General features: G+C 42.2%; 1 protein-coding gene across 4 annotated transcripts in view; it reads left to right on the top strand.

The window, feature by feature from the left end:
* NEURL1B (neuralized E3 ubiquitin protein ligase 1B) overlaps positions 1–13780 on the top strand; it is a 751932-nt gene extending 738152 nt beyond the window's left edge. For all 4 annotated transcript variants that reach the window (XM_063928070.1, XM_063928071.1, XM_063928072.1 and 1 more), the window contains 2 exons: positions 8788–8907; positions 9813–13780. In XM_063928070.1, coding sequence (XP_063784140.1) covers positions 8788–8907; positions 9813–10054 — 362 coding nt within the window. In that variant the 3' untranslated portion in view covers positions 10055–13780. The remainder of the gene's footprint in view (positions 1–8787; positions 8908–9812) is intronic.
* The last annotated feature ends 868 nt before the right edge of the window (positions 13781–14648 follow it).

A 14648-nucleotide genomic window follows, 5' to 3' on the forward strand; every position in this document is an offset into this window, starting at 1 on the left:
ACTTTTATACATGATGTATCGCTACTCTAGCTGCAGCGATACATTATGTCTAAAATTTTGCTCATAAAAAATGTAAATATGCTCTCCTCACTGATTAGATGCAGGGTGTTTGAATGAACACGAACAATGTGGATTTTACGACTTCAACCATGATGCTGTACCAACTTTTTCAGCTTGCATTGAATCAGAAGTCTTTTTTATGTCACGTAGGAAAGGAGTGTTTTTGCAGATATGCCTAACTGTCACAGGCTTTGATTCTTCACAGCACAATTCATTCATTTTATACACCTTTTATAATCCATGTTTATGGCTATCTCTGTTCATATTCCTTTAATTTTAAATGATACGGTTTTGCATTTGTATTTTATGTAGCCTATGTACATTTATCCTTTTTTATTGTGATTATTTTTGTCATATTAAGCTGTATTTAATGCTATCTTTGTGTTCTTAACATATTTATGTGTCTGGCTTGGTTATAAATTGTACAGTGAAGGCAGATAATTGTTTTATGGTAACTATGAATACATTAGATTGAAATTGCATTATGGATTAAATTAGGGGATAATAACTGAAGGCTTCTTTATAGTGTCACCTCTTGAACCAAATGTTAGTGGTGGCAGAACTGGATTGTTGTTAGGCTGTATGTGATACCATTTTGAGGGATTTTAGTAGTTTTTAGTCAGACCAGCTTGTTTTATTGTGATAAACCTTTTCACACCCACATGTCATACTGGCTCAGATGAGGCTTGTTGTGACTTGGGTCAACACAGATGTGAACAAATGATAGGTATATTTGGATGCCATCTATATTATCCCAATGTAATGTAAAGACCTTTATTAGATTTCCAAAATAAGTAATACAGATGAGGAAGAGCTTTGTTGTATGCCAAATGATAGAGGAAATAAAATACATGATAGATCCAGAAAACAACAATGATGCAGAGGCTTGATTGGTAGAATAACTTCCAGAACATGAAAATGTCCTGAATACTAGAGAATGCAGTGTTTGTATTTGACTGGTCACCTGTGTATAATATAGAAGAGAGATCAAGAACAAATTTGCAAACTGGTTGCCGTTATATTTAACAATAATCAAATTGTTGACTATATTAGCGTAGCCTCTCCGGATGCTGGGAAAGAAAGTCTGACTAATGAGCATCCAATAGGTCGTGAGAGGAGTGTATAGGCAAGCAAAGCTTGCAGGTCATGGGAGAAGAGTTATGGAGTAGTAATCTGAGTATGTATTTGGGTCAGAGGTGTATTTTTTTTTTAATGAGAATTTATCACGATAGAGATTACAATTGTTATTTTAAGGTTTGGATGAGCATAGTAGACAGTGAACATAGTGTACATATGGGAGAAGTACAGTACAGTTAAGTAGTGAGTACAGTTAATCTTCGTTGTGATATAAATGTAAAGGTAAGGTGCCAGACCATGCAGGAAAGCAATGGAGCAGGTTTTTGCTTGTGGAAGAACATACCATTTCATATTGGATCTTGCCCTTGAAGTTGGGGAGTGATAACTGATTGCTGATGGACTGTTGAGAAGAGATATAAATGTAACAGATGTTAGGGGTTAAAACCTGACCTGTGATTACAGTTGAATTATATTTATTTGATTATGTCTGCAGTATTTTCATTGGAGTGAGAAGTCTACGCGAAGATGTAATAAGAGGTACAAGACTTTCACCAATGGCGTTCTTATTTTATCAGTTTTTGTAACCAGTAACTATCCTCGGTGTGCCACACCTTAGGTGATGGAAAAGCGAGTAGCTTGAAGATGGTACTTCTAGATCAGGCCAACAGAATGTAGAAGGTGTGGAGGGAAATGTTAGAGTGGTGGAAAATTGTTGAAATGTAATAGAATTGAGATTTCTAGGGGAATGAGACTTGACTGGCTTAGAGTACAAATATGTTAAAATGATGGAAGAAAGATTTCAAATAATCAGGTGAAAGTTGTACAAGGGAAAGTAGAATTAAAGAAATCAGAAACTCAACAAAGTCATAAGAAAACAATCAGTGACCTTCACAATGAGTGGAAGTGTTGATCCACTTGTAGAAGTCATTATCAGAGGCCAATATGGGATCAGAAGGATATGTGATCCATCAATCAGGATATGCAAATAATCAAAGATGGTGGTGAGAATGTCCATATATAGAAATGAGGGAGCCAAGCTGAGATATGTAGACTGATCCAATTGGATGATCAATTATGTTACACTGCAGAAAAGAGAGTTTATACTCTGGGTAGCATACTTCAAAACATGGGGAATGTTTGTGAGAGAGGATGTGGTATATTTTGTCGGCATTTATCATGTTGACAACATGGTCGTAATTTATCAGCATGTAGATATTAACCATGTTGACAGTAATGACGTTGACATGATTAGAATGGTAATAAAACATCCCTGGTGGTCCAGAGGTGACTTACTTTCTTTGGCGGGTACAGCAACTCTGGCGCTGTCTTTTGGGTCTGGTGGTGATATCATGATGACTTCCATCTGATCCTGCAGTGGTTCCGGCAGTAATGCCCCTAACCCTGCACATAGTGCCTAACGCTAACACTACCGTCCCGTAACTTAACCCTAACCCTCCTCCATCTGCAGCCCCTCCGCTCCCTGCAAAATGTCGACATGTTTCATACTAGCATTTCGAATGTGTCAACATGGTGACTGCATTCCGCTTGGAGAACATAGGATGTGCAGCATGGTAAATAGTCCAACTCTCTCTGCTTGCAGGCCGGCTCCATGCCTACTAGCAGCCTCGGGTAGAAATTTTGAAGTGTGTCAAAGGCATGTGCGCTCCTGAGAAAGTGGGCATGACCTTGCAGTTTTATATTCTGTTAATCAAACTATAAATATATACTATCACACCGCCTTGTACACACACATACACACACAATTAGCAGTCTTACACATAATGCCCACAGTAGTGCTCCTTACAGTGCCAGTTACACATAATGTTCCAGTATAGTGACAGAGCACATAATGCCCCCAGTATAGTGGCAGATACACATAATGCCCCCAGTAGTACTGCTCGCAGCCGCTGCTTCTGCCCTGTGTATCCGAAGGGGAGGAGAGCGCAGCGTGCGTCTCTCCTGCCCTCAGTCTGGTCTCCCATTTCCAGCGGTGGCCATCTCAAATATGGAGCCAGTTCGTGAGCCAATCAAAGCTTGCGGTCTGGAAGCCAGTCAAGAGCCGCTGCTGCCGATCCATGAGCTCTTATTGGCTGACGGCTGGCACCACATTAGAAATGGCCGGCCACCATTAAATAACCCAGTGCCCCACGCAGCCACTCTGGTCGAACGTGCCTGGAGCCGGACCTGTCTGCTTCCATGCTTGAAGGTATATGTGAAGTGGAGACCAGTGTGTGAAAGGTGTATGTAAGGCACAGTCTAATTGTTTCTTCTTGGATTTGGTTGCTAGAATCAGAAACACTGCAAATGTTTGCACAATATGTCTTCTATTGTGGTTGAGGAAATGACCTTGAAAATGGAAAAGAAACTCATCAGTAGTAAAGGGAGTATTGGGTGATCTTGATAAAAGGTTGAAGAGCAAGGAAGGGGTTGAAGTATACAACTCTAAGGGGTACATTTACTAAGCAGTGATAAGAGCGGAGAAGTGAGCCAGTGGACATATTTCCCCATCAACCAATCAGCAGCTCTGTATCATTTTATAGTATGCAAATTATAGATGTTACTTTAGTGCTGATTGGTTGCCATGGGCACTTCTCCACTGGCTCACTTCTCCACTCTTATCACTGCTTAGTAAATGTACCCCTAATACCATAGAGTTATAGTACAAAAGACAGTTTGTTAAACATTGTGGGATTTAATATGGGTGTGAGAATGATAAAAAGGAAGAAGCGATTCAAGATTTTCAAGACAGGGCAGTTAGTAGCATATCCACTGCTAATAGTGCTGCTGAGCCCTGCATGTGACAGTACTTCTCATTAAATAATACGTACAGTATGAGGTAGGCTAGGGCCATCAGATTTGGAAAACCTGTTTTGGGCTGAAAAAAAAGTGACTAAAACTAGATTTAGTGTTTCTGCTAATTTGTGTGTGATTATCTCAGATGTGTTTATCTCTGAGAATAATGGCAAATTATTGTCCAGATTATGGGGTCTATTCATGAAGAAGTGAAAAGTGTGGAGAAGTGAGCCTGTGGAGAAGTTGCAGATGGCAACCAATCGGATGCTCCGTACAATTGTATAGTATGCAAATGATAAATGTTACTTCAATGCTGATTGGTTGCCATGGACATCTTCTCCCCTGGCTCACTTCTCCACACTTTTCACTTCTTCATGAATAGACCTCTCTGTATTAAAACGTAACCCTTCCTCAACCATTGCTGCCTTTAAGGGCAATGCAATAATGGTCTATTTTTAACATGCCCACATCTTCTCCAGAGATGAGTTAGCCATAGTAAGTAAATGGCTAGACCCATACAAATCAACCTAAAATGCAGTTTTGTATGAACATTTTTAAGATGGCTCATCTACCACATAATGGGCTAGATGCATCATCGCTTGGAAAGTGATGCAATGGAGAGTGAAAAAAGTACCAGCCAATCAGATCCTAACTGCCATGTCACAGGCTGTGTTTGAAAAATGGCAGTTAGGAACTGATTGGCTGGCACTTTTTCACTCTCCATTTTATCACTTTTCAAGCCATGATGCATCTGGCCCATAATCTCTAAACATTGGGGGTAATTCAGAGTTGATCGTAGATGTGCTAAATTTAGCAAATCTACGATCAGTTGCTCTGACATGCAGGGGGATGCCCGGCACAGCGCTTGTCCGCCCCGCATGTCGGGCCCTGCCATAGGCGTGCACAGCTAATTTTATTAGGGGATGCACCGCAGGAGGGACGTATCTAGCACTATTTTACATTCTATCCGTAAAATTACATGGCTTAATCTAATTTCTCCCTAGTTCCTAATAATAAAGTAGATATAAGACACCCCAGAGAAATAAAATGAAACAGAATGGTGTGACCACCGGCCGGTACTGACTGTCCGCTACGGCATAACCCTGTGCCCTTGCTGCTGCTGCACCCTATCGCTGCTTACACTTCACCAACCTATCCCTGACCCAGTGGCAGAACTAGAGAGCGGTGGGCCTAGGTGCATATGCATTCCCCTCCACGCCCCTTGCACCCGCCAGCACCTACAGGCTGATTTTGAATGGGCCGCTCCGAAAAGTACGGAGATTCAGGGGGGAAAATATTAGAGTTTTAATGTAACACAAGTAAAGTTTAAAATGTACACATGTGCCATCAGAGCCACATCTGCCTCTTTTCTATGCCGTCAGACCCCTCCTCCGCAGGACACCAGCATTTGTCACACATCTCCCCATGCTCACCAGCTACTGACAGTAGTGCCACTTATTCACATTACGCCACGCCGTATGAGCCGAAATACACATTACGCCACACCGTATGAGTCGAAATACACATTACGCCACACCGTAGGAGCCGAAATACACATTACGCCACACAGTAGGAGCCAAAATACACATTACGCCACACAGTAGGAGCCGAAATACACATTACTCCACACAGTAGGAGCCGAAATACACATTACGCCACACAGTAGGAGCCGAAATACACATTAAGCCACACAGTAGGAGCCGAAATGCATATTACGCCACACAGTATGAGCTGAATTCAATTATGCCACACAGTATGAGCTGAATTCACATTACATCACATAGTATGAGCTGAATTCATGTTATGTTACACAGAAAAGAATGAGATCTAAAAAAAAAATAAGATTTGTAGGTGCACTCATGAAAAATTAAGAAGAAAAGAAGGGGTACATATATATTTTAGCTGAGCCAAGCATTCAGTAGTTTCCTGAGTGCACGTATTCCCCAACTTGGTTCTAGCATCTACCTATAGACTATGGGGGCTATTCAGAGATGGACGCAGATCTTGCTTCCACAGCAAAATCTGCATCCATCTACTCATATGCTGGGGGCAACCCAGCTCAGGGCAAGGTCTCCCAGCATGTGTGTGGCACCCCCCGCAGTACAGTCGCAATTTATAGCACGTAGCTGTTAAACATGATTCGATCGTGTGTGTGTATCTATCTATCTATATATATATATATATATATATATATATATATATATATATATATATGTGTATATATATATATATATATATATATATATATATATATATATATATATGTGTGTGTTTATATTTATATATATATATGTGTGTATATGTATATATATATATATATATATATATATATATGCGTTGTTGCCCCGGCACTCTAGTTATCCACTGCGTGATACGTCTTGCTCCAGTGCCCTCCCCAACAGAGGGTCTCCCCTGTGATGTAGACAGCAAATCCTGAGATGAGCGGGTTCGGTTTTACTCTGATACTTACTGGCTTACGGATGTCGCGTGTTTTGGTTAGCTAATAAGCAAAAAAAAACAGAAAAAAATAACTTGCGACAGTTCTGGCGTTAAGAACCGAGTAAATCCGAACCCGCTCATCTGTAAAAAATATATATATCCAGCATTAACAGGGTGGCACTTGGGCAAGTTTATTTTTTCAGCAAGTGAATGCCGGCACCTACGTTGAAATATAAATATATATAATATAATATATATTAATATATATAAAATACTTCTTTTTTTTTTTTAATGAGTGCACCCACAGATCTCATTTTTATTTATTATTTGTTGGGTAACTAACATGGATGTACTGTATATAGACATAATTTTACTCCCCGTGCCTGCCCAACCCCTCTCTTTCCCCTGGAGCAGGATCAGCTGCAGTCAGTGAGTGGTGACCCTTACTTTCTCAATTACTCTGTCTTTGCTGAACTGTGTCCTCCGGCGGTGGCTCCGATTCCTCCGATTGGCTTGTGGTAAAGGCACACGAGGATTGACAGAGCGGGCATGCAGGAGGAGATCGTGGGGGTGGAGGGAGGGCGCGCGATGTGACATCATGTCACATCGCAAGGCGGACAGCAGTGACAGGACTCAGAGTCAGGATACTGAATATAATCCTGACCGGGCGGCTTGCGACGGGTGCAGCGCGGGTGGGGAGGCACAGACACAGTGACATCCAGGAGTCAGCAGGTGAGCCGCAGCGATCATCGGTGTACTGCAGCAGGCGTGGCGTGCGGGGGGGTACCGAACATTAGGGTGTGCCTGTGCGCACCAGACACCCCCATGCTCACGCCTGTGGGCCCTGCCGCCCCTACACAGGTACAAAAGCATTGCATGGCGGCGATGCTTTTGTACCTGGCGAGTAGCTCCCTACCTGCCACGTTCTGGGTCGCAGTGGCTGCGTGTGGCGTTGCGCAGCCTGCCCACCAAGTGGTCCGGACACGCCTCTATTGTCCGGACCGCTCCCCGCCAATGGAGTTCTAACGCCATTGGCCACTGTCAGGCCCTGCACCCCCCCACCCCTTCCTGCCGCTGATGGCATCTCACTAGGCTCCCAGGATGCGCACGCGCAGTGAGGCCGCTGCGCTTGCACACTCCACAAAGTAATTTAGACTGCGGCCACTGCAGCGATATAGTCTGAACTACCCCCCTTGTGCCTTTGTTCTATTTTTCTCAGCAAAGGGAAATGTGACCCCAGAGAAAAAGAATGCCCTGCAATGATTTATATTACATTGCTTCTGCAGTTAGAAATTTGTTTTCACAGTAAATCTTTCTGTTTATTTGACATATGAAACAAACTAGAGAACGGCTGCAGAAGGCAAACATTTTCCAAAATAGATAGTGTATAGAAATGTGCATGTCTGTCTGCTCCCCGTCATGTGCGGGTGCTTCTGACTTCACCATTTCCTGTCCCATGGCTACAGATGCCATGAGACAGAGCACTGTTCCCAAGACCTTACAGCTTCTCCTTGCCCTGTGTGTGAACGAGCATCCTGACTCTGACAGTTCTTTTTATTTGTGGGATGTTGCATAGTGTGTTAGCCATGTATTCTTTAGCGCAGATGTTCTCTCCTACAGGCGAGCGGAGGAGGCTTGTGGTTTCTAGATAGTGTGGGAACATAGTGCCAATATGTCAGCGCGGCCTGTTTATTCATAGCATTCACATACTCCATTTAAGTCATTAAACTGGGATAATTCTTATTCATCAAGGATGCTGGTAAATCGACAAAGAAGTTTAATAGAGTATAAATACATTTCCCCTGCACATACATTACATACCTGCATCACTCTGTCCCTGATCACTCGTATTGACAGCTTCCATCACTGGATCTGCCATCTGTAAATTCCTCTGCACTGTATTTGTATACATGTAGCACTGATAACGTGGCTTTGTATGGCTGACATTAAATGTCCACGCGCGCACACACACTGAAAACTGACCCCGACATCACCTGTCAGACTCTGTGTCACTCTCAGACTCTGCCATCAGCTTGCAGAAACATGACAGATGGAAGAAAAGGGGAGCTCCAACTCCCAGTCCCTCCCTCAAACGCACAGTGCACTGTTTGGGTTGGGCTGGAGAGATGGCGTACAACTGGGTGACCTATGATGTCCTTTATAGGTCACCGGGGCCAGGACAAGTTAGCAGTGATCGGGACCACGGGATTGGCTTTCCTACTGTGGACCTAACTATTTTTTTGCTGAATTGTACAGCATATTACAGTAGTGAAATATGATTCGCAAAGACAGATAATAATCGAAAAATACACAATACTAAAAGTAACTCATTACCAGAATAATGAAAAATAAACTTTTTTGTCATTTCACCTTATGCAGCGCTGTGGCAATAATCATGATCTTTTTTTCTCCCATCAGGCACAGTACAGTCCAACGTCCTCTCTCCATCTGGTTCTCCAAGTGGTTCCCAGTATGACAGTGATTCGGATATGGCCTTTAGTGTGAACCGCTCCTCTTCAGCCTCTGAGTCGTCTCTGGGTATGTACAGTATCAAAATATTTCCACTCACGTGTTCCACACACACATGGTAACACTGCCACTACTGGGTAATGATCACATTGGCGCATACACACGGTAACACTGCCGCTACTGGGTAAAGGTCACTTTGGCGCACACACATGGTAACACTGCCGCTACTGGGTAATGGTCACTTTGGCGCACACATGGTAACACTGCCGCTACTGGGTAATGGTCACTTTGGCGCACACATGGTAACACTGCCGCTACTGGGTAAAGGTCACTTTGGCGCACACACATGGTAACACTGCCGCTACTGGGTAATGGTCACATTGGCACACACACACAGTAACACTGCCGCTAGTGGGTAATGGTCACTTTGGCGAAAACACACACATGGAAACACTGCTGCTACTGGGTAATGGTCACACTGACACACACATGGTAACACTGCCACTACTGGGTAATGATCACATTGGTGCATACACACGGTAACACTGCCGCTACTGGGTAATGGTCACTTTGGCGCACACATGGTAACACTGCCGCTACTGGGTAAAGGTCACTCTGACACGCACACAGATGGTAACACTGCCGCTACTGGGTAATGGTCACCCTGACACACACATGGTAACACTGCCACTACTGGGTAATGGTCACTTTGGCGCACACACGGTAACACTGCCGCTACTGGGTAATGGTCACTTTGGCGCACACACATTGTAACACTGCCGCTACTGGGTAATGGTCACCCTGACACACACATGGTAACACTGAACATATCGGCTGCTTTAGGGGTACAGCAGAAATATCAAAACAAGTGGTGGATCACAACAGTACTGATACACAAGTAGCCTGCTTTGCTTCTCAGTGCATTTATGACTTCAGATGTCAGCACTTCACTCATTGCTCCTTTTATATTACAGTGACAGCTCCTAGTTCTCCTCTGAGTCCTCCCGTATCGCCTGTATTTGTGCCTGAACCCCAAGGGAGCAAAGATGGGGAGTGTGCGGTTTGCTTTGACAATGAAGTTGAAACGGTTATCTATACCTGTGGCCACATGTGTCTGTGCAGCAGTTGTGGGCTGAAGCTGAAGAGGCAGGTCAATGCCTGCTGTCCTATCTGCCGGAGGGTGATAAAAGATGTCATTAAAACATACCGTCCTTAAACGTGGAGAGTCTAAAGTTTCACAGTGATGTTTTGTGTATTGACTTTTCCGAAGATAGAGACAAATCAGGGATTTTCCCTCAATGAAAACTGTGCTTTATATATCCGCTCTGGGATTAAATTTAAGGCAGTGATGTGGTGCCACAAGTGTGTGCCGGTGTCCTTATCCGTGGCCAGTTAATAAAGAGTTGCCTTCAATACAGGGTCGTAAAGGAATTGTTCAGGGTGTACTTACTGCTCACCAACTCAACAAATACATGTGGAGGTACCTTTACTCAGGGGTGCAACTGACCAAAATATTCTTACCCAAGGCCACTTTATAGATATGAGGGGAGATATGTCAAAGCTTGGAGAGAGTGAAACTGGAGATACCAGACGTACCGGTCAGTCAGCTTCTAACTTGTCATTTTAGAGGCTATGGGGTCTATTTACTAAACCTTAGAGAGAGAGAAAATTGACTGAGATAAAGTACCAGCCAATCCGCTTCATGTTACAGACAAAGAAGGAGATGTACTAAGCAGTGATAAAATTGGAGAAGTGAGCCAGTGGAGAAGTTGCCCATGGCAACCAATCAGCACTGATGTAACATTTATAATTTACATACTATAAAAGTATACAGAGCAGCTGATTGGTTGCCATGGGCAACTTCTCCACTGGCTCACTTCTTTATTGTTATCACTGCTTAGTACATGCCCCCTATATTTGAAAAATGACCGTTATAAGCTGATTGACTGGTAATTTATCTCTCTCCACTTTACTTATCCCCAAGGTTTGATATATCTCCCCCATAATCACTTTACAAGTGCATACAGATAGTAGTAGTGCCTTCCAGTGTCATTAATCAGGCACAAAGAATCCAACAGAGTTCCTCGAAGGCAGATTCTCACTTTACTGCAAATTCAGTATCACAGTACAAAATATCTGCCAGTGTTTTATATGACAGGGTAGCTCTTCCTGCATCACTGAGGTTGGTTTTACATTACAAGTACTCATTTCAAAGGCATGTTTAAGTAACAGAGGTAAATGGTCATGAAACAGTTTTGCAAATAGAGATTCTTAGGTGGCAAATTCATTTTCCACAATGTGTCCATGGAAGAGTCAGAAAGGCACTCTGTGGCAATGTATCTTGGCTCATTTTCCTGCTCACCTCCCTGGAGTGTGAGGAAAAAAATGAGCGAAGTTTCCTTACCGCAATAAGTGGTAATGTGCGCAGCCGGACATCGTAGTGGCACAGCGCAGAACATTTCATTTTACCCTTACAGCGCACCAGGCATCTAGGTGACTTGCATGGACATAAGGTAATGTTATACACTTTCCCGCAACATTTGGATATGGTGTTTGAAAGATACACTTATATATTTTCTAACCAAGTGTTTTACCAAAAATAGAAATTTTTAGGTAGGGAGCATTTGTTTTTTTTATTAAAAAGCAGGCCTGTTTTAGGTATCTCAGATCTTATGAGTTGTATTCCACGATTAATAAAATTAATTATTGCATTTTGTTATTTGTTTAATTTGCAGTCTTGTGTTTAAAAGAAAACAATCCAATAAATTTCTCAAGCGCACTAAGGGTTAGGAATTTTATAATATATAATAATATATGTTTTTAGGGTTTTTTTATACATCAAAGCTTGCAGAGCTCTGCTGACTGTCCGAAGAACAGTTCTATAGTAGTGAATAGGAAATTAAAGGGCGATGTGAATCCCCAGACTAATTTCCTTTCAAACTCATTAGAATAAAAGTTATCTGTATTCGCTAGCAGGCAAGTGGATATGATAGAAAAATACCATTAATCATTGTTTTATTTCCTCCAGATGGCAGTAGAAAACTGTATAGCAATTTTGTAAGCTACAGTGGTATTTCATAAGTGGTTTTTTTGTAATACATGGCTTATTTCTGATTTAACCATACGTAAAAATAAATTCATAGTAAGAGGTCAAATATTTTTTATGTCCAAGTTTTCACGGCGCTATATGAGGCTTACTACATTGCACAGTCTTGATGCCTTATTGTTAAGTCAGCTGAATGCAAGTATACAAGTTTGAGAATGTGAGCGGGTTTTCCACTAGCTGATCCGTGTACGGATCCTTGCACTGTGTATAAGAGGGGCAGCCTGCGGGACAGCTGGTGGCCATAGCGCTCAATTCTTTGTAGACCCTAGTGGGAGACTTTGTCTGATATTATTATCCCCTTGGATCATTTTATTGCTGCTTTACACTATTTCATTCAAGTAGCTGGTCATAGTTACACACATAGATTTTTTTAGTATTTACCAGAATCTATCCCCGGCAGGGATCTACTGTATATGGTGTATTGTATGGTTTAGAAATGAATGGCCAGGTGCTGTCTTTGGCCAAGAATCTTGAGCCCCAGTGTACATTCTAAATGTTCTCACAAAATAAAGAAAGTCCTAGAGCTTTACAGTACAGCTATAAGGTAGCATTTGGTATGGGATGCCAGCGCTCAGCATACCGACATCGGGATTCCGGCCGCAAGAATGCCGGCAAGGGGGCGAGCGCAACCAAGCCCCTTGCAGGGCTCGGTGGCTTGCTGCGCTCACCACAGATTCTATTCCCACTCTATGGGTGGCGTGGACACCCACGAGTCGGAATAGCCCCTGTTAGCTGGGATTCCGGCTGGCGGCATTGTCAGTGGTCGGGATTCCGGCATCTGTATCCTGACCGCCGGGATCCCAACTGCCGGCAATGTAACTACATCCCATAGGGTACACTTGGCAGCTGTTTTGTGGGTCAAAACTCCTATGTGACTACAGATCAGAAGTTCACTAGGAATCACAGGCGCCAACTCTGTTGTTATTTCAGCACCCACATCACCTGTGCTGCTATCATCCATGGTATTTGTCCATAATCTAGGGTTAGGGTACTTGAGAGCTACCAATCATTAATAAAAAGTTGGCTGCCATACTAGGAATAAGTGACATCAATTTATATTGTGCCTATCTAAAGTCACAGGCTGCCATTTGTGCGATGTAAAGTAATGTGTGCAGTGTGACTGACAAGCAAGTATCTTTGGCCAGCATTAAATGTTGTTGGGTGTTGTAATAGCTGTTAGTGACGTTTTCACATGTGCCTAGTTATGTGCAAATGGTGGTGTTATATCTATTTTGAAAATTGGGTAAACAAACACTGCGCGGAAGGCAGAACCCCTAAACGAGAAGCTGAGGAGGCTTGTGTGCCTGAGGACGAAACGTGTCCCTACTTGCAAAATCCATAGCAGCAGTATACATTATACAGATACGGTGAGCTTTACAGCCTGTATTACTAGTTTAATAGGATAATATTGATATTTAATTTGAATAATCAGAAACAACCCTTGAGGCTGAAAATGGTAAATATATATCTATTATATAGTGTGCTGTAGGTTGCCTTACAGAGGTAGCATAGCGTGCAGTGTATTAGACAGCTTGGTGTTATGTTTCTTGTGTGTTGCAGTAGCTAATGTTTGTATCAAGGTGGTCTTCAGATTTGTTTGGAGCTGATACTAAACACTGACATAGACGCAATGAAGTTTTTAGAAGGCCGATGATTGTTTTACTTGATGGTGCGGCAAGTGTACGGTGAGAGATTAGGATTTTAGGCATGTTAGTGGAAGAGAGGTTACATAACTTTGCACTGATGTTGGACTTATGCTTAGTTTAGTATAAGAATACTTCTACTCTGTTTAACAGTAACTAATAGATTTACAAACTGTTGTATTATCCATATATTTTAAAACCCACAAAGGTGTATAATTCCACAGAGTAATTTAATTACTGCTAAAATAAACCTAAAACATAACTTGCTTTTAGCCATCAATGCCCCTCAGTCGCATTTTAATAATTGTGGAACCCTGTTCAAGGATAACACTAATTACAAATTCAATTAAAATGAAAAGATCTTTGCTGTAGCTACATTACATCTAGATTTGTATTCTCCAGCTTGGGCAATAGTTACTAATCAAGGGCTCACCCAAGTGACTGGTGCTGTTAAGATCCTTGGAACCGCATGTTTATGTAGCTTGCGGCTGATGAGGTAATCTTTATAAAATAAAAATGTTGGTGAACTTCTTTAAGAGTTGGCCATAACTTTTTGCCCCTGTATTTAAGCTTTGGTTAAACCACATGTGAGACTGGTTTAAACTAAAATGTAAATACACTCAAAAAACATATTAATGGTGTCTTAAAGTCTACACCACAGGTTCTCAAACTAGGTCCTTAAGACCCCACACAGTTCATGTTTTCTAGGTCACCTGTAGATTTTTAAAATGTGACATTTGGTACACAGTGCACATGCTGGGTGACCTTGAGAATGTGATCTGTGTGGAGTCCTGAGGGCCGAGTTCAAGAACCAATGATCTACACTAAACAGAAAAAATGGAGTCAGCACCCACTTTGTATGCTCAGCTAATATTCCTGAGAATGTAGCTTTTTCATTCACTAGGAACCAATACCTCATTATAAACAAAGCCTGCTTCTATTATTAATGCAATTTATTTATTGATTGATACTTAGAAATTTGACAAGACCACATTGTAATCATTAAGTAGTTGAGTGCACAAAATGGCTGCTTACTATGTTTTTCTGCAGTCCACTTATAA

Source organism: Pseudophryne corroboree, chromosome 6 (assembly GCF_028390025.1).
Source record: "Pseudophryne corroboree isolate aPseCor3 chromosome 6, aPseCor3.hap2, whole genome shotgun sequence".
Taxonomy (NCBI): domain Eukaryota; kingdom Metazoa; phylum Chordata; class Amphibia; order Anura; family Myobatrachidae; genus Pseudophryne; species Pseudophryne corroboree.